At 40.4% G+C, this 27676-nt stretch overlaps 1 protein-coding gene across 1 annotated transcript in view; it reads right to left on the reverse strand.

Annotated features, from left to right (window-relative positions):
* Positions 1-27676, reverse strand: part of dnaaf11 (dynein axonemal assembly factor 11) — a 75140-nt gene that overhangs the window by 39440 nt on the left and 8024 nt on the right. The window contains exons 3-6 of the mRNA XM_043689401.1: positions 19578-19655; positions 17476-17648; positions 8193-8356; positions 4155-4346 (exon numbers count right to left, since the gene is read on the reverse strand). Of these exons, the coding sequence (XP_043545336.1) occupies positions 4155-4346; positions 8193-8356; positions 17476-17648; positions 19578-19655 (607 nt within the window). The remainder of the gene's footprint in view (positions 1-4154; positions 4347-8192; positions 8357-17475; positions 17649-19577; positions 19656-27676) is intronic.

Here is a 27676-nt window from a genome sequence, read left to right on the forward strand (position 1 = left end):
GGGGTTCACTATTCTATCACATAGTACAATTGCTTATGGAACTATAACAAAATTTACAGATTACTTCTTTCAAGATCAGTTCCAAAAGTATATATTGAGGATTTAAACAATATTAAAGGCAGATAACCATTCAAGTTATTTGATAGAGTCTGCATTATTAGTGTTCTGAAGTTACTATGTACACCATAATAAAAGTGTTACAATAATAGATACTGCTTCTGGTATGAAACTATTCATGTAAACATTCACTTAATAGCAGAAATAAGTGACTACAATGTAATATTGTTTAATGATTGGCTGTCTAATTCTAAAAAATATTTTATGCAACTACGTCAATCTTTGGATAAACAGTATTTATTTATACTGGGAGGATGCTTCAGTAATCTCATGCAGACATAACAGCATAGAAAAATATCTGGGAATAGCAATGATTAAATAATCCCATTGCCACCTCCAAATTAACAAGTTTTGTTGACAAGTATTCAACAACCACAAATATAGTTGGGAAATAGATACAAAAAGATATGAAAACATAATTTAAATGTCAGTAGTGTGTTTGAATAATGAAAAGTTTTCTCTGGTTCTAAAATAGGATAGGTAAACATATAAGCTAACAATGAACTTCCAATAGAGATGGAGTAAATGCTTTTAAGAAGCATTCATGAAAACAAAACATTTGAAAAAGGATAGTTTGTAAAGAAACTGTGGTTCTCCTTAAGATTCAGAAACAAAGTTACAGAAAAAGGTCAGAAAGATAGATAGAACACAGAACTGTACAGTACAGGAACGGGCCCTTCGGCCCATGATGCTGTGCTAAACATGACGCCAATCTACCTAATACTTTTTGTCTGCCTTTAGTCCATATCCCTCCATTCTTTGCATATTCAGGACCTCACTTACCTGGATTAAAACCTGTTAAATGCCATTTCTCAGTCCATATCTTGAACTGATCTAAATTCCAAAGTATCCTTTGACAACCTTCTAGATTATCCACAACCCCACCAATCTTTATATTGCCTGCAAACTTAGTAACCCATCCATCTACGTTTTCATCCAAGTCATTTATATATATCACAAACAGCAAAGGTCCCAGTCTGGATCCCTGCAGAACACCATTAGTCACAGACCTCCAGCCTGAAAAAACACCCTTCTACCAGTACCTTCCATCTTTGATGAACAAGCCAATTCTGAATCCATGCAGCCAAGTCACCCTGCATCCCATGCAACTTAATCTTCTGGATGAGCCTACCTACTTGTTGAAAACCTTACTAAAATACATGTAGACAACGTCCAGTGCTCCACTCTCATTAATCACCTTTGTCACCGCCTCAAAAAATTCAATCAGGTTAGTAAGACACGAGTTACCCTGCACAAAGCCATGCTGACTGTCCCTAATTATGTCATGCTTTTCCAAATGCGTGTAAATTCTATCCCTAACAATTCTCTCCAATAGCTTCCCAGCCAGTGATATGAGACTCATTGGTCTACAGTTTCCTGGATTATCCCTATTTTGCTTCTTGAATAGAGGAACAGTCTCCTAGCAAGGATACAACGAACTTGGTCAAGGTCCCAGCAATCTCCTCTCTTGCCTCTCTCAATAACCTAGAATAGATATCATCAGGCCCTGGGGACTTATCCATCTTAATACTCTTCAAGAGATCCAACACTACTTCTTTGTTGACCTCAAAATGCCCTAGCAATTTAGCATTCTCCACACTAGGCTCACTATCCTAATAAGGATACCTATGTCAGGCTTCTACTTATTGAGTATAGCATCGTCTTCAACACTATAATCCCAATCAAATTAATCTCCAAACTCAGAAACCTAGGTTGTGACTCTGCCTTCTGCAATAGCATTCCTGATGAAGGGCTTTTGCCCAAATGTCAATTTTCCTGCTCCTTGGATGCTGCCTGACCTGCTGTGCTTTTCCAGAAACACTCTAATCTTGACTCTAATCTCCAGCATATGCAGTCCTCACTTCTGCCTGCTTCTGCAACTGGAACCTCAGCTTCCTGACCCACAGATTACAATTCGTGAAGATAGACAACAGCACCTCCTCCACAATAATCTTCAACAACGGCACCCTGCAAGGATGTGTACTCAGCCCCCCCATTGTAATCCCCATACACTCAAGACCGTGACACCAAATTTCATGTGAACGCCACCTACAAGTTCACGGACGACACCACTGCTGTAGGTCGGATATCAAACACTGATGAGTCAGATTATAGGAAGGAGATAGAATGCTTGGGGTCATGATGCAAAAGTAACAATCTCTCCCTCAATGTCAGAAAAATTAAAGAACTGATCATCGACTTCAGGAAGAAAGGAAGAAAACATGCCCTCATATACATCAATGGAGGTGAGGTAGCGAGATTGAGAGCATCAAGTTCCTGGGAGTGACGATAACCAACAATCTGTCCTGGTCCTCTCAAGAACATGCTACAGTAAGGAGGGCCTTCTTCCTCAGGAGGCTAAGGAAATTCAGTATATCATTAGGATCCTCAACAACTTTTACAGATACACCACGGAAAATACTATCTGAGTGCATCATAGCTTCGTATGGCAACTGCTCTGCCCAGGACCATAAGAAACTACTGAAAGTTGTGAACACAGCCCAGACCATCATGGAAGCTAACCTCTCATCCATGGACTCTTACTTACACTTCCTACTGCCACAGAAAGGTAGCCAATATCACCAAAGACCCCTCCCACCCCAGTTATAGTCTTTTCCATCCTCCTCCATCAGGCAGAAGATACAGAAGCTTAAACACACGTATCGACAGATTGAAGAATAGCTTCTTCCCCAGTTATTAATCTGTTGAATGGACCTCTCTAATTTCAAATCTAATGTTGTGCTTTTGTGCACCTCCTGCACAGCCATAAACTTGTATGACTCACTCTGTCTAAACACCCTATGATCTATTTGTCCTTGTACATTATGATGCGCCTGTTCTGCATGCAAATAGAAACTTTTCACTGTACTTAGGTACATCATAACAATAAATCAAATCAAACTATCTTCTATATCCTTTTCATGGGTGAATACTGATGCAAAGTACTCATTTGAATCCTGCCCACATCCTCTGCCTCCAAGCACAAGTTGCCTCCTTTTTCTTTGAGTACAGTCATACCCGACTCCTGCTCCAGAGTCTGATATCCCCATTGTTCTACAATATGATGAACATGCTTTGCATTTAATATCGTTCAGAGGACTTACATTTTGAAGTCTAAACCTTTCCTATCCATGTATTTGTCCTAACTTCACCCTCGTTATCCTCTTATTTTTAATATATGTGTAGAATGCTTTGAGATTCTCTTTAACCCTACCTGCCAAGGTCATTTCATGGCCATGTTCTTGCTCTCCTACTTCCCTGCTTCAGTTCTGTTCTGCTTTCTTCATATTCCTCAAGGGCCTTATCCAATTTTAGCTTCCTAAACCTTAAACGTGTTTTTTTTCTTTTAATTAAATTCACAATCTTTCTTGTTATTCAAGGGTCCCTTACCTTGCTTTCCTTGTCCTTCCTCCTTCAGGACATGCTGGTCCTGAATTTTGATCAGTAGGCCTTTGAACAACTCCCACATATCATATGTTGCCATGCCTGATAGCAGCTTCTCTGGATTAATACTCCCTAGCTCCGTAATACGATGTAACTTTCCCTCCTCCAATTTTGTACCCTCCCACAACAATCTGACTTATCTTTATTCATAGTTATCTTAAACTTTAAGGAATTGTGATCATTGTTTCCAAAATGCGCTCCCACTGCAAGGTCATTCACCTGGCCAGGTTCATTAGCCAATACAAGGTCCAGTATGGCCTAGCCTCCAGTTGGACCATCCACAAATTGTTCCAAAATATTTGCATTTCTTCAAAGAAAACTAAAAACAGAATACACCAAGGAACTTTCTGACCTTTACATCCTCCCTATGCCCGAGTGAACTGATTTTATTCCAGTTAATGAAAGACAATTGCGCTCTCACTTTCGGATCAGGTAGACATATGGAAATAAAATATATTTTAGTGATTTTTGAAATAACAGACTTCAGAAAAAATATGTTCCAATCTATTTCTAGAATATTGGATAAAGCACAATAAATTAAGAACTGGAATAACTATTTGAAATAGAAATATGTTTATTAATTATAATGTTACTTGTCCTTGTCTTTGAGCTTCCGCATCTTCTCAATGTGTTTATGGACCTCCAACCTAGATTCTGGAGTATACTCTGTAGGTTCGTTCCAAAATTTTCTGTTCATTTCATCTTCATCTATATTCTTTTTTCCTTTATCCTCTTCGTCAATAGTGTTATTTTTCTTATTCTCGGTTTTCTGCCCAGGGTCAGGTCTAACCAAAAGGGAAATGGGAGACAATGAATCAACACCAAAAGAGACTTCAAAAATAAGAACAGTTGAAACCATCAATTTACATATTGTTTTGTTGATAAAATATGGACATTTGACTATAATCTAATAATCTGGCATTTGAACAGACAAGTTACTGGTGATAAAGGTTATTCAAAGTCAACCAGGAATTTAAAGCACTGTTATAGAGTCATAGAGATGTACAGCATGGAAACCGACCCTTCGGCCCAACCCGTCCATCCCGACCAGATATTCCAACCCAATCTAGTCCCACCTGCCAGCACCCGGCCCATATCCCTCCAAACCCTTCCTATTCGTTTACCCATCCAGATGCCTCTTAAATGTTGCAATTGTACCAGCCTCCACCACTTCCTCTGGCAGCTCATTCCATCACATACCACCCTCTGCGTGAAAAGGTTGCCCCTTAGGTCTCTTTTATATCTTTCCCCTCTCACCCTAAACCTATGCCCTCTAGTTCTGGACTCCCCGACCCCAGGGAAAAGACTTTGTCTATTTATCATACCCATGCCCCTCATAATTTTGTAAACCTCTATAAGGTCACCCCTCAGTCTCCGATGCTCCAGGAAAAACAGCCCCAGCCTGTTCAGCCTCTCCCTGTGGCTCAAATCCTCCAACCCTGGCAACACCCTTGTAAATCTTTTCTGAACCCTTTCAAGTTTCACAACATCTTTCCGATAGGAAGAAGACCAGAATTGCACGCAATATTCCAACAGTGGCCTAACCAATGTCCTGTACAGCCGCAACATGACCTCCCAACTCCTGTACTCAATACTCTGACCAATAAACCATGGTTTGGCTTTGAAAATCATTTTTATACTTGGAGGAAAAAAATCTCATGTGAATGGATGTTAAAGCAATGGGTAGAGGAAGGGGGTGGACTGCTTGCCGACACACATCCCCCCCCCCCACCCTGTATCCCCCCATCATTTAGGGGATTGCCATTAACCAGAAACTTATCCTGCTCACTGTGACAACAACAGCAGATTAGTAGCTGCAAATTCTGCAGAAAGTAACTCACACCCTGACTTCCCCAAGGCTGTCCAACAGCAACAAGGCACACATCCAAGACAAAATAGTTCTCCTAACTGACACGCATCCACTATATTAAACAGTCACTCCATCTACCAGCAAAACATTGTGATGGCACTGTGAAAATCTACAGGGCATCAACATCTTGACTAGTTGTCTAATCTCCCCTCCCCCACCTCATCCCAACTCCACCCCTCCAACTCAGCATCGCCCTCTTGAACTCATCTATTTTCCTGTCCATCTTCCTTCCCACTTATCTGCTCCACTCACCTCTCTGACCTATCACTATCACCCCCCCACCTGCATCTACCTATCACCTTCACAGTTACCTTCCACCCTCCCAAAACCCACCCTCCTATTTTTGTCTCAGTCCCCTTCTCAACGTCCACATTCCTGATGAAGGGCTTAAGCCCAAACCGTTCACTCTTCTGATCGGATGCTGCCTGATCTGCTGTGCTTTTCCAGTACCACCCATTTCAACTCTATCTCCAGCATCTGCAGTCCTCCCTTTCTCCTGGCATGATAAAGCAGTCAGGGAGGAGCCCAGAGGTCTGGAAAATAGTTAATGTAACATACCTGTTTAAGAAGGGAGGGAGGCAGAGACAGGTAACTATAGGCTAATTAACTTGACCTCGGTTGTCACTAAGATTTTACAATCCAAAGACAGTCTCCATCTTGACTCCTAACTTCAGCTCTTCACCAGGCCCCAGCCCTGCTGGGTTTTTACCATCACTTCCTCTCACTACCCTCCGGGGTCAATGAATTCCGTACGTGTTGCGACATCAAATTTTTCTTCCGCTGCCTCAGTTCTTACTTTTTCAATTGTGACTGCCACCCACCCTCTGAAGACCCCTCCGACATACTCCATCTACTTGGACACCTCTTTCTGGCATCGACGTCTTCATCGCCAACTACGGCCACGACATTGACTGCTTAAACCTGTCCACCTCTCTCACCCACTCCAAACTCCCACCTTCACAAAACGCAGCCCTCTACTTCCTCTGCTCCAACTCCAACCTCAACATTAAACCAGCAGACATAGGGGACGCAGTAGTAATTTGTCGCACTGACCTTTACATCGCTGAAGCTAGATGCCACATTGTCCAGTTCTACCTCTTACCCAAAACCCACAAACCTGACTACCCCTGCCCCTGCCCCACCAAACTTATCTCCTCACATCTTGACACGTCCTGTACCCCTTGGTCCATGAACTCCCCACATACATTCAGGACACCACCCATGCCCTCCACCTCCTCCATGACTTTTGTTTCTCCAGCCCCGAATGCCTCATCTTCACCATGAATATCCAGTTCCTTTACATGTTCATCCACCATGGCAAAGGCCTCCAGGTTCTCTTTTCTTCCTCTGCCACTGTCCCAACCTGTATCCCTTTACTGACACACTCATTCAATTGGCAGAACTGGTCCTCACCCTCAACAACTTCTCCTTCAAATCCTCTCCACTCCCTCCAGACCAAAGGGGTAGCCATGGAAACCTGCAGGGGCTCCAGCTATGCCTACCTGCTCGTAGGATACGGAACAATCCATCCTCCGTAGTTATACCAGCATTATCCCCCACTTTGTCCTCTGCTACATTGATGAATGTATCAGCGCCACCTCCTGCTCCCACAAGGAGGTTGAACAGTTCATCAACTTCACTAACATGTTCCACCCTGATCTTAAATACCCTTGGACCATCTTGTACATCTCCCTCCTCTTCCTGGACCTCTTCCTCTCCATCTCCGGTGACCGATTCAACACAGATATGTATATGAAACCCACCAGCTCCCATAGCTACCGAGACTACACCTTGGTCCCCCCTCCCTGTTAGTTTTGCTGGTAGCATTATCTAATGGATGTCATTTACAAGATACCATGCAAAAACTGTAAAAAACACTACATTGGACAACCTAGTAGGAAACTTGCCACCAGGATACATGAATACCAACTGGCCACCAAAAGGCATGACCCACAATCACTAGTTTCTATACATACAGACACAGAAGGACACCACTTTGACTGGGACAACACACACATTCTTGGACAGGCGAAATAAAGAAGTGCATGAGATTTCTTAGAGGCATGGGATTCCAACCAGAACTCCATCAATAAACACATCGACTTAGATCCATCTACCCTTCCTTGAAAAAAAGAACCGGAAATGGCATCACCCACCTTAAGAAACCAAGATCTCTAAATAGAGAGGCAGGACATACCACAGTGCCTCACTGGAGACTCTCACTGATATGTTACCTAGTATGGTGACGAAACGTCTGAAAACAAACCTTCAACCTCAGCGAGCAAACCTACATACTTAGCTCCTACATCTCATGGTCAGCTGCAAGGACACTGTGCACAGGAACAGGCAACCATCTCACAAATCTGCATTTCAAACTTGCTTTCTTTGTGTTTACTCACTGGTCCAACTTGCTTTCTTTGTGTTTACTCACCTTGAACTTATCTGCATGCTCACAATATCCCTGCCTTTTCTGTATCTTGCTTTTTAACACTTGTTCTACCTCAGCTCAAGCTACCAGGCTCATATTACTTCACTTGTGCCCTATTTCTGTACTTGAGTTCTCTTTGGCACTAAAATCTACATCTATCTTATTGCCTTTGTGCTAAATGATTCTATTATACAGTACTAAATATTACACTTTCAAATAAACAGAAAAATCACACCCTTTTCATAAAAATGCTGTCACAGTACTGTTTCACACATATGATTCTACTGATATCAATATAGCACCAAAGTGAGAACTTTTTTTCCCCCAACTTACTTGTTATTCTCTTTATCTTTTAGGTTCTTCTGCACTGTTTCTTTCTCCTTGGTACGTTTCAAGATATAAGCCTGCTGTTGCTCTACAACTTGTTGTCGCACTATTGGATATTCCTGCAGTGCCTGAATCCATTCGGAACGAGTGATTTCTTTTCCATCTAATGACTGTAGATCAAATAGAAACAAGAGCAAAATGATCATAGACCAAAATTTGAGTTAAGATTCATGCTACTATAATACAGAAGATCAACAGGATTAGACCATAAGACATAGGAGTGGAAGTAAGACCATTTGACCCATCGAGTCCACTCCGCCATTTAATCATGGCTGATGGGCATTTCAATTCCGCTTACCCACACTCTCCCCATAGCCCTTAATTCCTTGTGAGATCAAGAATTTATCAATCTCCGCCTTGAAGACAGTTAACATCCTGGCCTCAACTGTGCTCCTGGCAATGAATTCCATAGGCCTACCACACTCTGGCTGAAGAAATGTCCCCTCTTTTCCATTCTAAATTGACTCCCTCTAATTCTAAGGCCATGCCCATGGGTCCTAGTCTCCCCGTCTAATGGAAACAACTTCCCAGCGTCCACCCTTTCTATGCCATGCATTATCTTGTAAGTTTCTATTAGATCTCCCCTCATCCTTCTAAACTCTAACAAATATAATCCCAGGATCCTCAATCAATAGTATGTTAGGCCTACTATTCCAGAGATCATCCGTGTGAATCTCCGCTGGACACGCTCCAGAGCCAGTATGTCCTTCCTGAGGTGTGGGGCCAAAATTGGACATAGTATTCTAAATGAGGCCGAACCAGAGCATTATATAGTCTTAGAAGCATATCACGGCTTTTATATTCCAACCCTCTTGAGATAAATGACAACATTACAGACTCAACCTGCAAGTTAACCTTTACAGGATTCTGCACTAGCATTCCCAGATCCCTTTGTACTTTGGCTTTATGAATTATCTCACTGTTTAGAAAATAGCCCATGCCTGTATTCTTTCTTCCAAAGTGCAAGACTTCACATTTGCTCACATTGAATTTCATCAGCCATTTCCTGGTCCACTCTCCTAAATCGTCTAGCTCTTTCTGCAGCCTCCCCACCTCCTCAGTATTACCTGCCTGTCCACGTAACTTTGTATCATCGGCAAACTTCGCCAGAATGCCGCCAGTCCCTTCATCCAGATCATTAATATATTAAGTGAACAGCTGCAGCCCCAAAGCTGAACCCTGCAGGACACCACTTATCACCGGCTGCCATTCCAAAAAAGAACCTGTCTGCCTTCTATCAGACAGCCAATCCTCAATCCATGCAAGAGCTCACCTCGAACATGGACCCTCACCTTACTCAGCAGCCTCTTCTGAGGCACCTTATCAAAGACCTTTTGGAAGTCCAGATAGATAACATAAATGGATTCAAATGATGTCTAATGAAAATAATAGAGTATTTGTATATTACAAAGTAGCTCTCTTTACTTGATAAAAACCTAAAAAATTGCGAATGCTATAAATCAGAAACAAAAACAGAAATTGCTGGAAAAGCTCAGCAGGTCTGGCAGTATCTGTGAAGAGAGATTAGAGTTAATGCTTTGGCTCTGGTGACCCTTCCTCAAAACTGCCTCTTACTCAGAATCACTTCACATAATCCAGTTGAAGTTTCAGCCTACCACGTCTGGGAGTTCTGAGGAAGGATCATTGGACCCGAAACATTAACCCTGATTTCTCGTCCAGGCCTGCTGAGCTTTTCCAGAAACTTCTGTTTTTTTCTCTTTACTTGATGCTTGATATTCACAGACAAAAGGACATTTGTAACAAAAACAATTCCCCAAAATTGCTGGAGAAACTTTGCTGGTCTGGCAGCATCTGGGGAGAGAGAAGTAGAGTTAACATTTAAATCCAATGACCCTTGTTCAGAAATGATAGCATCTGAGAAAAGGGTGGTATTTATCTTGATGATAAAGGGTGGGGTGGGGGGAAAAAGGAGGCAGCAGATATGGGGAGATGGAGCTCAGAGGGACAGAGAGAAAAGTTAGACAGGCAAAGGGACTATAAGCCAGGGAAGAAGAAAAAGAAATGAAGAAAAGCTGGATACGTGATAATGGGGAGGATGAGAGGTGAAAATGGATTAGCTTTGTTGACAGAAGATCAGACCTGGGGTGTGGGGTGGGTAAAAGACACAGAAGACTAAAACTTGACTGGAATCAATGTGAGGAAATTCTACGCCAGGAGCATTCACTGAGGAATGAAATGTGGCTGTGAAACTGAGTTTTAGCAGATCCCTTGTCAAACACCAGGAGCAAAAATGAAAGTAAGTTAGTGTGGTGAAGCAAAAGAAAGATTAAAATGAAAATCTTGTCAGAGACAGGAGCAGAACTTCAAGATGGGCACACCTGGAAGAGATGTGATAATGAGTTAAATACAAAAACAAAATAAAAAACTGCGGTTGCTGGAGTTCTGAAACAAAAACAGGGCGATTGGGGCAGGGGGATCATTTTGGGACATTACCTCTATCACATAATGATGCCTGATCTTTGTTATATGCCGAGCCATATCCTGATACACATTCAGTTCTTTGTTCAGAGCAGGCAGATTGAAGTTTTGTTGAGGGGTGTACTGACATAATTAAAAACAAAATCTCCAGTTTTTTTTTAAAGATTTTATTAGATTACCTACAGTGTGGAAACAGGCCCTTTGGCCCAACCAGTCCACACCGACCCTCTGAAGAATAACCCACCCAGACCCATTTCCCTCTGACTAATGCACCTAACATTATGGGCAATTTAGCATGGCCAATTCACCTGACCTGCACATCTTTGAACTGTGGGAGGAAACCCACGCAGACACGGGGAGAATGTGCAAACTCCACACAGGCAGTTGCAGATATTTTTATTGAAGAAAAAGGAAATTTTTAAAACATTTTTTTATAAACTTACAAAATAACATAAACAAATATAAACACTAATACACCATTAAATATTAAATAAATAATAACCAAAACACAACACACACAACAAAGAAAGAAAAAAAACCCCACTCAACTAAGAACTAATCTAACCTACAAATAACAAAGCATATAATAGAATATCTTACATTACTCAAATAAAATGAGATAACATAGTAATTAAGTAATGAGGTACATGCTCAGAATGAATTAACATCAAGTCATAATAAAACCCATATTCGTACAGGATTCCTCCCCCCAGGGGCCCCCGGACCGGCCAGACCCACTACCACAACTAGGTAAAAGCCCTTGACAGAATGGCTGAAATATCTGTATCTATATATTTCAGGAAGGGCTGCCATATTTTATAGATTAATTCAGTTTTTTGGTGCACCATATTTGTAAGGAAGTCAAGGGGAATACATTCCATGATTAACCTGTGCCAATTTGAAAGTCCTGGAGGGTCCTCAGCTACTCAATTTACTAAGATATTTTTCCTTGCACAAGAGGAGAGAATGGAAAATAATCCCCTCCCATGCACATCCAGGGAGGGCAGGTTCAGAAAGCCCAGGAGAAGAGATACTGGATCTACTCCAATTTCCGCTCCCAAGATTTCTGTCAGCGCATTTGCTACTCTGGTCCAGTATTTACGGATCTTATGACATGTCCATAAGCAGTGTGTGACAGTGCCCACTTCTATTTTACATTTAGGACACATTGGAGATGTAATCTCCAGTTTTAAATAAAGGAATTACATTTGCTGTCTAATGGGACCTTCCCCACAATGTTTTGCAAATAACATAACAACCATTTCACTAGCCACATCTTTCGAGAACCTAGGATGAAATCCAGGCACCTGTCAGCCTGCAACTCCAATAATTACTCTGTATTACATTTCTGGTGATTGTAATTGTTTTAAGTTCCTCCTTCTATTCTTGTATTTGCTATAGTGAAGTCTGATGCAAATTACCTCTTCAATTCATCTGATTTTGCTTTATTTTCTATTATTAACTCTCCAGTCTCATTTTCTATGGGACCATCATTCACTTTGTTAATATTTTTATCTTTTAACCATTGAGAAACTCTTGTGTTCTTATATTGTTGAGGACCACATAATTTTCCATTTAAACTATAAACTGGAAGTTTAAGTTGGGCACTGCTATATAGCTAAAAAGGAGGAGAGTTCTTTTTCTGAAACTTGGAGATGCAGTGGGATTGTCTGATATACACTTCAGCTAGACAAGACTATATGTGGCATTGTCCCAGGCCTTGAACGATGTGGACTATGGCATGAAATTTGCAAATATCAGATGAGATGTTCAGTGAGACCCTTTCGATGTTAAGAATAAAAAAACAACATTTTCTAACCAAGTACATTATTTGAAGATGAATTTCTCATTGGCAATTGGTGAGAGGTCTATTAACATGAATTATCATTCATTATCACCCTCATTATTACTGAATCTCATCTCATTAATATGCAGTTTCCATTCTCTCACCCAATGGATAGAAAATAGATGCTAAGAATTCCTTTCATGAAAGTCAGAACAGGTACCTAGCAATCTCACCTTTGTTCCAATGTTTCAGGGTCCAGTCCGCTAATAGTGATGACGTGTACCCAAATCCACAGATGTTAGCAAGTGACATGCATCACGCTCTCTGCATCAAACTAACTCCATTTCTGCTACTGCACTTCTACCAAGGTTTAATCTCTGTCACTCTCACTATTGCATGCAACAACTTACCCCACTCACTCTCCTTCCCCCCACCAACATTCCAGACCACTAAACCTATATGGTGTCTGCACTGTCTATTCACTCCCTCGGATCCCCTCACTACCTTTCGACCACTTGAATCAGCAATAACTGCTGTGCCATCCACTTTTATCTCATTCAATCCTTATTGTCATTCCAGGAGAGGACAGCTCAAAACAGAGCAGAAGGAAGGAAAGTGCCCAACATTTGATTGGTCAGCTCCAATGGTGGTGGGGGGGGGGGGGGGTCCTGACCTTAGCAGGAAAAAAACAGAGCCACTCCTGTGGAGATGTCAAACATCCATGTCCCACCACATCTAAGTACCAAACTTTATCCACAGCAACTCTAACAGCAACCCCCTAGCAATCACATTAATTGCGCACTGCTTGCTTCTAATCACCGGCTATGACGCCACCTTTCTCTTTTATAGACATTGAGTCATACAATAATAGAAACAGGCCCTTTGGCACATCTCTTTACCAACCAACAAACACCAAACTAAAATAATTAATTTACCTGCACTTGATCCACAGCTTACTACACCTTGGCATTTTAAGTCCTCATGCAGCTGCTTCTTAAATGATACCTCCACCATCCAGCCAGGCAGCTCATTCCATATTTCTATCACCCTCTGAGTGAAACCATGTGTCCTCAGATCTCCTCTAAACAGTTACTTCTCACCTTAGACTGATGATCTTAGATATGTCAGCCATGGGGTCAAGTTTCTCACAATCTTCCCAATGTATGCCTCTAATAATTTTGAATACCTCAGTCAGATCACCCCGCAGCTTCCCCTGCTCTAAGAAAACAAACCCTGCCTATCCAGTCTCTCCTCAGAGTGGAAGCTTTCCATCCCATGCAATATCGTGGTGAATCTCCTCTGCAATCAATTGCCCTTATCAATATATTTAGTCACCTTTTCAAAAAGTCAAGATCTCTCTGCTGACTATCCTGATCAAGCCCTGCCTTTCCAAGTGTTGATTAATCCTATCCCACAGAAATTTTCCAATAATTTCCCTACCATTGATGTTGGATAAACAAAGCTATAATTACCAGGCCTAACCCTGCCGCCCTTCCTGAACAAAGGAACCATTAGTTATCTTCCAGTTATCTGAAACTTCATTCGTGACCAGACAAGTTTTGAATAATTCTGCCAGGGGCCAAATTGCTTCCTTGCCTCCGATAGCAGCCTGGGGTACATTTCATCAGACTCTGGGAATTTATACACACTAAAGAGTATGCAGGAGGCAGAAAGCATTATAGACAAGAGTTTGGGAGACATGGCTACACCCAAGGTCCATGCAAATAGGTGGGTGACCACGACAAGGGGCAGGCAGATAGTGCAGGAGTCTCCTGTGGCTATCCCCTCTTTAACATGTAAATAGTTTTGGATACTATTGGAAGTGGGGAGGAGGAATTTGCCAGTCAAAGAATGGCAATGGCAGCAGACTCTATTTAATAGCAGAGAGAGTCACAATGCAGTAGAGCATGAGTAACAAAGGAGGCTCCAGGATAGTGTGTTGCCTCCTTGGTGCCAAAGTTAAGAATGTCTGAGTGGGCACAGAATATTCTTAAAAGGGAGGGTGCACAGCCAAAGGTTGTGGTACAGATTGGTACTAATGACATAGGCAGGAAGTGTGATGAGGTCCTGCAAAGGGTGCTCAGGGTGTTAGAGTCATACAGCATGAAAACAGACTCTTCAGTCTAACGAGTTCATGCTGACCATGTTCCTGAACTAAACTAGTCCCAGTTGCTTGCGCTTGGCCCATATCCCTCCAAACCTTTCCTATTCCTGTAATTATCCAAATGTCTTTTAAATGTTGTAACTCTAACCGCATCCAAATTTCCTCTGGCAGTTCATTCCATACACTAATCACTCTGTGTAAAAATGCTGCCCGTCATGTACTTTTTAAAACTTTCTCCTCACCTTAAAAATATGTCTCCTAAATTTGAACTCCCCCACCCTAAGGAAAACAGCCTTGCAATTCACCTTATCTATGACCCTCATGATTTTATAAGTCTCTACAAGATCACTCCTCAACATCCTACACTCCATGAGAAACTCAAGTTCCAGCCTATTTTATAACTCAAACCCTCCATTCCCAGCAAGATCCTGGTAAATCCTTTCTGAACCCTCTCTAATTTAATAGTGGTAGGGCAACTGGAATTGCGCACAGTACTCCAGAATAGGCCTCACCAACTTCCTGTATAACCTCAACATGATGTTTCAACTCCTATACTCAAAAGTTCTGCAGGCAAGTGTGCTAAATGCCTTCTATACCACCCCGTCTCTCTCTGTGATATAAATTTCAAAGAATTATGTACCTGAACCCCTAGATCTCTCCGTTCTACAACTCTACCCAGGCTTTTCTAATAGTTGTATAAGTCCTGTCCTTGTTTTATCACAATGCAAAACCTCACATTTATCCATCGGCTGCCACTCAGCCCATTGACCCAATTGATCAAGATCTCTTTGATAACCTTCTTCACTGTCTAGTATACCAGCAATTTTGTTGTCATCTGCCAATTTACTAACCATGTTTCCTGTTAAGTAGTAAGTTGAAAAGCAGGACCTCTCGTGTTGTAATCCCATGATTATTCCCTGTGCCATGTGCCAATGAGGCTAGGAAGAAGAAGATAGTACAGTCAAATATGTGGCTAAAGCACTAACATGGAGGGAAGTCTTCATGTATGTGGATCGTTGGGATATCTTCCAAGGCAGCTGTGACCTCAATAAGAAGGATAGGTTGCTCCTGAACTGGAGGGGCACCAATATCCTGGCAGGGAGATTTGTCAGTGTCACTCAGAAAGATTTAAACTAGTGTAGTAGGGGGCAGGAACCAGAGCAATAGGTGAACAAGTGAAATGACCAAGGAGGAGTTAGAGACTAAGGCCAGTAAGGCTAAGAGGAAGAACAGATGGGGGGAGGTTACTAAACACAGTGGGACTGAATATTTTGTTTAATGTGAGGAATATGACAGGTAAGGCAGATGAATTTAGAGCCTAGATTCATCCACATAATTGAGATGATGTACATATTACAGCCTTGGTTGAGGGACGGACAAAACTGACAACTTAACATTCCGGGATTTAGATGTTTCCGGCAAGACAGGGAAGGATGTAAAAGAGGTAGGGGGTTGTGTTTCTGTTAAGATAGAATATCACAGCTATACAAGGGAGGGCACCTTGGATAGTTCATCCAGTGAGGCTATATGGGTAGAGATCGGTAATAGGAAGAATGCAATCACTTTGATTGTTGTACTACAGGGTTCCACCACAGGTCTCCAAACAGTCAACAAGGCAGGAAGGAACAGAAATGTGGACAGATTATGGACAAGTGTAGGAACTATAGGATTGCTGCGCTGGGTGATTTTAACCTCCGCTATATTGATTGGGACTCAATTAGTGCCAAAGGCTTGGGCAGGGGAGAAATTGCTAGGTGTGTCCAGGAAGATTTCTTGAAACAATATGTAAATAATCAATCTGGGGAAGGGACTCCAAGAGATCTGGTATTGGGGAATGAATCTGGTCAGGTTATGAAAGTTTCAGTGGGGGAGCATTTCAGGAACAGAGACCATAATTCTTAAGTTTTAAGTTACTTATGGATAAGGATAAGAGTAGTCCTTGGGTGTAACTACTTAACTGGGGAAGGCTAAATATGAAAATATTAGGCACAAATTGAGGAATGAGTGTGGTGCTGAATAAAGCACAGCAGGTCAGGCAACATCTGAGGAGCAAGACAGTCAATGTTTCAGGCATAACCCTTCTTCAGGACTGGGGAATGGGAAGGGGATTGAGAAATAAATAGGGTGAGAGGGGTGGGCTAGGGGAAAGGTAGGTGGGATGGCGATGGGTGGGCGAAGATAGGTGATGATTATGTTAGGTTGGTGAATAGCAAAGGTCTTTTTCCCAGCATAGGTTTAAGGTGAGAGGGGAAAGATATAAAAGGGACCTAAGGGGCAACTATTTCACAGAAAGGGTGGTGCATGTATGGAATGAGCTGCCAGAGGAAGTGGTGGAGGCTGGTACAATTACAATATTTAAAAGGCATCTGGATGGGTATGTAAATAGGAAGGGTTTAAAGGGATATGGGCCAAATGCTGGAAAATGGGATTAGAGTAATTTAGGATATCTGGTCAGCACTGATGAGTTGGACTGAAGGATCTGTTTCCATGCTATACAGCTCTATGACTCTAACTGCTTGCTGCTCCACTAATTTCAGGTTGTTTCTTTCCAGGATTTGTTGATAATAGTTTCAGGGAACCTATCAGCAAAGTCAAGGAAAAAAAAGCCTGTGATTGAAGGAGCAACTCCTCACTGATTGTGTCATTTCTATTTTCAGTGGTGATTGTCATCTGCTTTATTGTTTCAATGACTGAACTTTCTCAAATGTTTTGGGTTTTTGGGAAGGAAAATGCACCAACCACCCCTATGTATTTTGGGTGTTGACTTCCAGCCACATCTGGCCCTGAAGCATGCAAAATAATCTTGATCCTTTGCACAGATCATAAGTAGCAATCAAAATGTTATATATCAAAATTAAAAATACAAGAATGGCTTGTCGGAAAGACAATGACCTTCCAACCTTCAGCTGTGGTAGTGTAGCAATCACAAACTTCCTGTAACCAGCAAAATCACAGCAGGGGTTTCCAACCAGATAAAGCTCCTGTAGGTGAACATTAAGTTTGAGCGATTCCACACTTGTTAGCTCCCCAACAAAGTTAACTGTTAGGTCAAGTTTCTGCAGAAACTCACAACCTGTCAAGGAAGATGAAATAGTATCACATTTGGAGAATATGACAGGCACATTTTCAAGGTTTTCAATTTTATAAAATTGAAATTTGTTAAAAATAAATGCACAATGTGATCAAAATCCAAGAACTACATCCCTAACAGTACTTTGTGTGCTCCTCAGATGTTGCCTGACCTGCTGTGCTTTATTCAGCACCACACTCATTCCTCAATTTGTGCCTAATATTTTCATATTTAGCCTTCCCCAGTTAAGTAGTTACACCCAAGGACTACTCTTATCCTTATCCATAAGTAACTTGAAACTTAGGAATTATGGTCTCTGTTCCTGAAATGCTCCCCCACTGAAACTTTCATAACCTGACCAGATTCATTCCCCAATACCAGATCTCTTGGAGCCCCTTCCCCAGATTGATTATTTACATATTGTTTCAAGAAATCTTCCTGGATACACCTAGCAATTTCTCCCCTGCCCAAGCCTTTGGCACTAATTGAGTCCCAGTCAATATAGCGGAGGTTAAAATCACCCAGCGCAGCAATCCTATATAAACGTGAGCAGTCCAGTAAAGTGGCTCATCAAAACTTCAAGGGCAATTGAGGAAATCCCATTAATGAATAAAAATATTGTTTGTTTTGATATATATTCATGATCAGAGCTATGATATCCAAGGAGTAATTCCAAAGTTTGAAAATTATATGTAACTTGAAAACACAAACAGTGATGGGGATAGTAACAGACTTTATATAAGGACAAAGATTCATGAAACTGGCAGATCCATGACAGATGAAAATTAAAACACAAGAGGCATGAGGTGATTCAATTAGGCAGAAGAAAAAGAAGGAAAGATTTAACACTAAACTGTACAATTTTAAAAGGGATTCACTGGAACGTGGGAATACCATCATCTGCACGTTTCCCTCCAAGCCAGTCATTATCTTGAGTTGGAAATAGATCACCATTTTTTCATTATTGCGAAGTCAAAATTCTGGAATTCCCTGCCAAATGGCATCATGTGTCTACCTATAGCACATGAATAGCAATGATTCAAGGCTGCAGCTCACCATCACTTTCTCAAGGGCAACTGAGAATGGCAATAAATGCTGGCCAACCAAAGCCCACGTCCAACGAGTGAATTTAAAAAGTTAAAATTTTAACAAAACTGATATTCAATTATATATACATATACAGTTGTTGCTTCAATCTGTACTTATGTTTTTTGGCCAATTTCTACTATTTTAAGATTTATTTAGACATATGCCAAAATTCTCAGACAGCTGCATTTCTGTAGATTTGATATCATTACTCTCAGTTGTGCAAAAAACACTTCTTTTTTCCTTCACCCCAAGCTCTTCTTTCACTCTTCCAATTCTATCTCTCTCCCAAATTTTTGTTTTTCTCCAACTCATTTTATCACTTCCTCTTATCTTGTAAATTTTGTCTTTATCTCCTCTTTCATTGCTATCTTTCTTAATGCGACCATTAGGATTACTACAAACATGAGAATAGATGAATGCCTGAAAATCTCCAGTGAAGAAGAGGAAAGATTTCTCTGCATCAGAAAAAGTGGGAGGAAATGGAATTTAGTACCACCACGTTCAAGTATGGATGGGCCAGATTCCAGACTTGGAACAGATTAGTGAGGTTTTTTTTAAAAAAGTAGGGTTGCTAGAATGTTAGACTTCAGTTGTGCGGAGAGATTAGGGAAACTCAGATTGTTCTCTTAGAACAGGAAAAGGAGAAACTGGCTACTGGTGTTCTTAAGCTTAAAATGTTTTGATAAGAATAGATAAGAAGCTGTTCGCAGTGACAGTAGGGACAGGAACCAATGGACACAAATTTAATGTGACTGGCATAAAAAAACCTAAAACTAGAATTTTAAAGTTTTCAAGTATGGAATTCTTAAATAGGTACAGAAATGTAATCAATGATCAACTTACCCTCTAAATTTTCTATGCGTTCAATGTTGTTCAAAGCAAGATTAAGGTATTCCAGTTTTTTCAATCTTCCAACATTTTCTGTAAAAGAATCAAAATCTTGTCAAAAAAAGGACAATTCAGCCAATGAATTTTAAACTTCAAACTAAAACATATTTTAAAAGACTTAGGAACTGATAGCCATTATGGTCTTGATTTTGAACAGTAGTGAAACTATCAATCAGTGCTCACTCTTATTAAGAAGCAAATCAAACAACAACTTACAGCATCTGTGCACATGAGTTTAACATGGAAATCAGAACGTTACTATTCATGTAGCTGTGCTCCTCAAGAAATTTCACTCTAATAATATTTTACTCAGCCAAGGGGTGGTGGTGATGGTGGTGGGAGGGGTGGTGGTGGAGAGACAGCTTTCATGACACCTCCATCTGATTACAAATGAGTTACAGCGATGATGGGAGTGGTTACCCAACCAGACACGGCAGGAATCCAGTTAAGCCCCTTGAGATTCATTTAGAGTATTTGCCTGGTACTGTAAGAATTTTCCAACAACGTATAGGATGTCCATTGACACAGGAGGTCCAGCAACAGGCCAAGTAGCTATTGAAGCTGGATGCTTCGTTCAACAGGCAAGATATTAAGTTAATAAATAATTGTACCCACATCTCTGTTGAGAGCTTTTGGTCTTTCTTATATTCCCCATTTGTAGCCAACTACCTTCAATATGGAAGTGTAAAGAATATTCTGATTGAGGTTTTTACACAAAAGAATGATTTTGAAAGGGTTGAGAGGGAGAGGATTTCTTTATTGATGGGGGTAGTAAACCTAAAGTCCAAAGAGATATACCAGAGTCAGGCCATTCAGGAGGGAAATTAGGAAACAGTTCTTCACACAAAGGATGGGAGCAGTGTGAAACCACAAAAAATCTCTGCACGCTAAACTTGACACTGCCAAATTTCTGCTAACTAAAGGTATTCAGATATATGGAGCCAAGGCAGGTGAAAGAGGTTAAGATACAGATCAGACATGATCTAATGGAATGATGGAAAGGGCCAAGGGACTGAATGTTTAAACCATTGCTTATATACCACCAGAATTTATTCTTTTAAATACTGCTCTGCTTTGTAACACTGTACATTGCACTTTTTTTCCTAAGCTTATAATTTCCGGTATTACGACATCAATTATTGGAAAATCATCTCAATATGCATTCAAACAATTTTAAATTAATGTGCCTCGGAGTGATAGTTATAGCTGCAAAACATTAATGCCCTTAACTGTGGAGTTTTAACATTGGTACAAATCAATGAAACAAATATTTCAACAAAACAATCATCACCTAATGTGAGGCTTGAAATCATGATCGTGTGATTAATTGTCCCATCATCTACCAATTGAGCTGACCAGGGTGTGTAGGAACTGCACATGTCTTTTACTTGATTAATTGTTGAAACCTACCACATCTATTAATTCATAAAACATAAAATGTTTAAAGTTGCAGTGCTAAACATGCCTCTTTTTGCAGTGTTAAACAGGCTTGAGAGCCAGAAGGCATGAATCTGAATGAGGTGCCACAAGAGTGGGTATTGGGTGTAATGTATTAATGTAGATGGAGGATGGTTTAACACATGGAGTACAGGCAGTCAGAATGATAGGCATTTTCAGGTAAGAAAGATGCAACTAGTGGAGTGCCAGAAGGTCATTAGGGCCTCAATTTTATTTATGACTTGGAGGAGAGGGGGCAGAGTGTAATGTTTTTCTAATGTTATTTTCTGTGTTGTTATATGGACATAAGAATTCGGTAAGGGGATACAAAAAGGTGGACAGAGTGGGTAAAAACGGAACAGATGGAGTTTACTGTCAGGAAATGTGAGGTCATGCACTTTGTTAGGAAGAATCAAATGCCAGATGTTAAAATGGAAAGACATTCTAAAAAAAGTGCAGCACAGAGAGATCTGTGCACACCAAACATAAAACATTAGCATGTAGACGCAGCAAATAATTAAGAAGACAACTGGAATTGGGGTCTTTATTGCCAGTTGTTGGAGTTTAAAAATAAGGAAGCCTTGTGACATCTGGACAAGGTGATGGTAAGGCCACACCAGGAGTACTGTGCACAGTTTTGGTCCCTGTACTTAAGGAAGAATATGCTGGCATTGGTGTCTGTTCAATAGATATTTACTAGGCTGATTTCTGGGATTATCATGAACAGCTACACAAGTTAGGCCTTTAGTTATTTGAACAGTGATCTTAATGAAACATACAAGATTGTGAGGGGACCTAACAAGGCAGATGTAAGAGGATGTTTCGATTTTAGGGGAATCTCAAACTTGGGACATACTTACAAAGTTGACAAGGCTGTTTTTGTCCTTGTTTTTTTCAGTACCGAGGTCAAAGCCAGATGGTCCGACTGGGTTAATTAAAGGTCATAGAGATGTATAGCATGGAAGCAGACCCTACAGTCCAACTCGTCCATGCTGACCACATAGCTTAAATAAATCTAGTCCCATTTGTCAATATTTGGCCCATATGCCAATATTTGGCCCAGATCCCTCTAAACCCCTCTTATTCATATACCCATTCAGATGCTTTTTAAATATTGTAATTGTATCAGCTTCCACCACTTCCTTTGGCAGCTGATTCCACTCATGTGCCACCTTCTGTGTGAAAACGTTGCCTCTGGGGTCCCTTTTATATCTTTCCCCTCTCACCTTAAACCTAAGCCCTCTAGCTCTGGTCTCCCCATCCTGGGAAAAAGACCTTGGCTATTTACCCCATCCATGCCCCTTATGATTTTATAAGCCTCTATAAGGTCACCCCTCAAGCCTCCGATGCTCCAGGGAAAATAGCCCTAGCCTATTCAGCCTCTCCCTGTAGTTCAAACCCTCAAACCCTGGTGACATCTTATGAATCTTTTCTGAACCCTGTCAAGCTCCACAACATCCTTCCGATAGCAGGAAGGCCAGAATTACACACAGTATTCCAAAAGTGGTCTAACCAATGTCCTGTACAACCGTAACATGACTTCCCAACTCCTATACTCAATGCACCAACCAAAAAAGGCAAACATACCAAACGCCTCCTTCATTGTCCTATCTACCTGTGACTCCATTTTCAATGAACATATGAACCTAAGCTCCAAGGTCTCTTTGTTCAGCAACACTCCCCAAGACCTTGCCATTAAGTGTATAAGTCTTGCCTTAATTTGCCTTTCCAAAATGTAGCACCTCATATTTATCTAAATTAAACTCCATCTGCCACTCCTCAGCCCATTGGCCCATCTGATCAAGATCCTGTTGCATTCTGAGGTAACCGTCTTCACTGTCCACTACATCTCCAATTTTGGTGTCATCTGCAAACTCACTAACCATATCTCCTGTGTTCATACCCAATTACTTAGTTGAGACTTTGTAGCAATTGATATAATTGAGTTGCTTGCTAGGCCATTTAAGAGGGCACTGGACAGTCAATCACATTGCTAAATAAACGCCAGACAACTTGAAGATGACAGATTTCCTTCCCTGAAGGACATTAGTGAGCTAGATGACTCTTTCCTGATAATCAATAACGGTTTTATGGACATCAGCAGATACCTAATTCAAATTTGTATATTCTGCACTGTGAAAGAAGTATTCATTGACTAAGAAGGTGTAAGTATGACCAGCTGCATTTACCTTGAATGCATCTGCTGACTGTTCTACAACAGTATTTTTAGTGTCAGTCACAGTCAGGACTAATTTCTAGATAGCATCTGATGATATTTGGGGAAAACGATGGCCTAATGGTATTATCATTAAACTATTAAGTCAGAAACTGCTCTAAAGTTCTGCGGCATCAACAGAAATTGTTGGAAAAAATTCAGGTCTGACAGCATCTGTGGAGAGAAAGCACTAGACCCAAAACATTAACTCTGCTTTCTCTCCATACATGCTCCCGGACTTGCTGAGCTTCTCCAGCAATTTCTGTTTTTGTTTCCGATTTTCAGCATCCTTAGTTCTTTCGTTTTTCTTTTGCTTAAAGTTCTAGAGACTTGGTTTCACATCCCGCCATAGCAGGTGGGCACTTAGCACAGGTAACAATTTCTGTGAAATTACACTTTAGTTGCCTCTAATATTTTCTTATTTGTACTTTCATCCTTCTTTGTATAACAAATAGTTCAATTGGGAAACCCATATTCCTGACTCACTGTGATACACTTTGCAGTACTAGTAAAAATAGTGACATTGGTCTTATAAAACCTCTAAAAATCAGATAGTTTACATAGAGTAAAACCAACTGCAGTAAACTGCAGTAAATAAAATTACCTCCTCAATACAGTGTCTGCAAACAGCATCTAAATGATGCTCATGCCACCATTTACAATTGTTCTAATCAACCTGTTCGGTCATTTCATCAACTTCTGAGGCAGGTGGCACTTGAACCCAGATCTCCCAGCTAAGAGTAGGGACAATATCATAGTGCTGCAAGAACCTAAAGTTTCCATTTACACAGTGGAAGTAACAACTTATGGCAGGTTTGGGTAGAAAGTTGAAGAATTCGGCTCACTACACCTATGTGAGTCTATTTAAATGCCATGAGGACTCCCACCTGTGGTCTTAAAATGGATTAGTAACTACTGTTTTGGGAGCTTCTGGTTTAATTTTAGTATTCAATGTGAATTCTGAAATATTTGAATGTTTCTCCCCAAAGGAGTTCCATCATTGTTCAGAACACTGAGTATAGGAGTTGGGACATCATGTTGGGCCATACATCTTACTGGGTGAGGCCACATCTAGAATACTGTGTACAATTTTGGTTGGCCTTCTAAGGAAAGGATATTGTTAAAACTAGAAAGAATGCAAAAACGATTTACAAAAATGTTGTCGGAATTGGAGGATCTGAGTTATTGGGAGAGGCTGAATAGGGTGGGGCTTTTTCCTTCGTGGGTCAGAGGTTGAGGGGTGAACTTATAGAGGTTTATAAAATCATGAGGGCATGGATAGAATGAATATCCAAAGTCTTTCTTTTAGGGGAGTGAGGGAGTCCAAAATTAGATGGCACAATTTTAAGGTGAGAAGGGAAAGATTTAAAAAGGACCTGAGGAGTAACTTTTTCACGGAGGGTGGTGCATGTATGGAAAACACTGCTGGAGGAAGTAGTGGAAGCTAGTACAATTACAACATTTAAAACACATCTGGATGGGTATATGAATATAAAGGGTTTAGAGGGAAATGGGCCAAATGCTGGCAAATGAGACTAGGTCAGATTGGGATGTTTGGTCTGTACCGATGAGTCAGACTGAAGGCTTGGTTTCCGTGCTGTATATCCCTGAACAGGTTGACTGTAAAAGTATCTACAATAAAAATTGGCAGAAAGAGCTGCGCAAAAGACATGATCACCCTCTAGTGGCAAAATGACAAATATAAGAACAATTTAAAACAAATTCTTCTGAGCAATTAAACGATTATGTAAAGCTTCAGTCTAACTCCTTTGGGGAGAAACATTCAAATATTTCAGAATTCAAATTGAATATTTTCATGGGTGAAATAGGCAGAAAACAACACATTAGCATAAATGAAATCTTAAACCTCAGACAGTCATGGTAGAAACATAACTGCATATAAAATATTGTCAAGAAATAGTCACAGAAAAATCAACACAGTCAGTAAATTTTCTTCAAATTCCTTCCCAACAATTCCAAAAAGACTCACAATAAATTGTAAATTCGCATATAACTGATTATCCTATGATAGCAAATTAAAAAGCTTTCAGCAGTATCTAATGTCCGCAAGAATTGCAGCCAAGTATGAATCAGACCTGGCTTGGTTATTTTCTAAGTTCAGACATATTCAGGATAGTGATAGTACAGTAACAACTAATACTTAGTGTAACAGAAGAGTCTCAAGATGTTTCTCTGGAGTGTCATAAAGTTCAGGGTTTGAAAAGGTCTATCTGGTGAACTCAATTAATAAATCTGTAATTTTTTTTAAAAAGTGCAGCGTGAACCCATTGTTGTAAAGAGTAATCAAGTTCATATATATCCTTTAGGTCTAACTTGGTATGACATGTGCCTCCAGATGTGCAGCAATGGGGATGAACCTAAGATGCTCTCTGAAATGGCCTAGTAAACTATTTAATTGTATCTAACCACTACAAAGCCTAAGAACAGGAATGAGCCTGGTTGGCACTAGGTATTGAAAACAACAATAACAAACATAACCCTTTGATATTCCCTCACTGAAATCAGGGGTTTTGTTCCAAAAGTGTGTGCACTGTCCAATGGACTAATCAAGTAACAGTCCGAATAGTCATATTCATAGAATCATACCTTACAGATAATGTCTTAAACATCACCATCATCATTTCTGGGTATATGCTGTTCTACCATTAGGACAGACCCATTACAGTTGGCAGAACAGTGGCATACAGACATAAGGACATTGCCCTGAGAGTTCTTTCATCATTGTCTCTGAACCTCAGAAGGTCTAACAGATCAAACATGAGCAAGGAACCTCTTATTGATTATCACCCACTGCCTCTTCTCAACTGATAAATTTGTACTTCTCCATGTTGGACACCACTTGGAGGAAGCACTGAGGGTAACAAAGTTACAGACTATATTCTGAGTGGTGAATTTCAATGTCTATCAGCAAAAGTAGCTTGATGGCACCATTAAGGACCTTTCCCATCAAGTTTATAGGTAAGTCAAATGTACTTTTTCCAGATCCTGTCCTTTTCAATATCATTTCTAAGCTCTACCAGCAATAATAACAAATTGCCATTAAACATACAATACGTTTCACTGCAAATATATTTCACAAGTCTGTTTGCATCATGGCACAGTTTCTTTTATGTGTGCTCTTTTTTTGATAGATATTCTTATTGAAGGAAAATAAAAAAAATTTATAACATATTACTACAAACTTACAAAATAATACACATAAATACAAACATTAATATACAATTAGATATTAAATAAATAATAGCCAAAACATAGCAAACAAAGAGAAAAGATAAAGAGAAAAAAAACAAACACTCACCTAACTACTAATCTAACCTATAACTAACCAGAACGTATAATAAAATATCGTACATTACTTAAAAGGAAATAAAAAATGAATAACATAATAATGAAATAATGAGGTACATGCTCAGAACGAATTAACATCAAGTCATAATGAAATCCGTATTTGTATGGGATTCCTCCCCCCAGGGGAGCCCCAGACTAGCCAGACCCACTACCAAAACTAGATAAAAGCCCTTGACAAAATGGCCGAGATATCTGTATCTATATAGTTCAGAAAGGGCTGCCATATTTTATAAAATAATTCAGTTTTTTGGTGCACCATATTTGTAAGGAAGTCAAGGGGAATACATTCCATGACCAACCTATACCAATTCAAAAGTTCTGGAGGGCCCTCAGCTACCCAATTTACTAAGATATTTTTCCTTGCACAAAAGGAAAGAATGGAGAATAATTTATTTCTGTGCAAATCCAGGGAGGGCAGGCAGGAAAAGCCCAGGAGAATAGATACTGGATCCACCCTAATATGTGCTCCCAAGATTTCTGTCAAATCATTCTCTACTCTGACCCACTATTTGTGGATCTCGTGACATGTCCATAAGCAGTGTGTGAGTGCCGACCTCTATTTTACATTTAGGACACGTTGGAGATGCTCCTGCCCTAAATTTTGCCAATCATTCCGGTACTATATGAGTCCTATGGAGTATCTAATTGAGTAGCTTGTGTTCTGTTACATATAGAGATCTTTCTGGCATTTTCCCAAATGTCGTCCCACATTTCTGAAGAGATTTCCAACACCAATTCCCAATTCCATGTTTTAAACAATCTTTCCATGTCTTCCGATACCAGGTTATGTAGTGAATGATAGAGAGTGCTGACTGAGGGTAAACCCATTGGCCACAACACGCTTCGTTCCCTATCTGATTTATAAGAGCAATCTTCTTCTGTAAGTAATCTTGAATTTGAAAGTACCGAAAGAGGTCTCCATTAGGTAGCCCAAATTTCTGGTGTAGCTGTTCAAAAGACATCATAACCTCCCCATCGAACAGATCCCCTATGCAAGAAATACCCCGGACCTCCAGGATTTAAATGTGGCGTC

The sequence above is a fragment of the Chiloscyllium plagiosum genome, chromosome 4, assembly GCF_004010195.1.
Source record: "Chiloscyllium plagiosum isolate BGI_BamShark_2017 chromosome 4, ASM401019v2, whole genome shotgun sequence".
NCBI classification, from domain to species: domain Eukaryota; kingdom Metazoa; phylum Chordata; class Chondrichthyes; order Orectolobiformes; family Hemiscylliidae; genus Chiloscyllium; species Chiloscyllium plagiosum.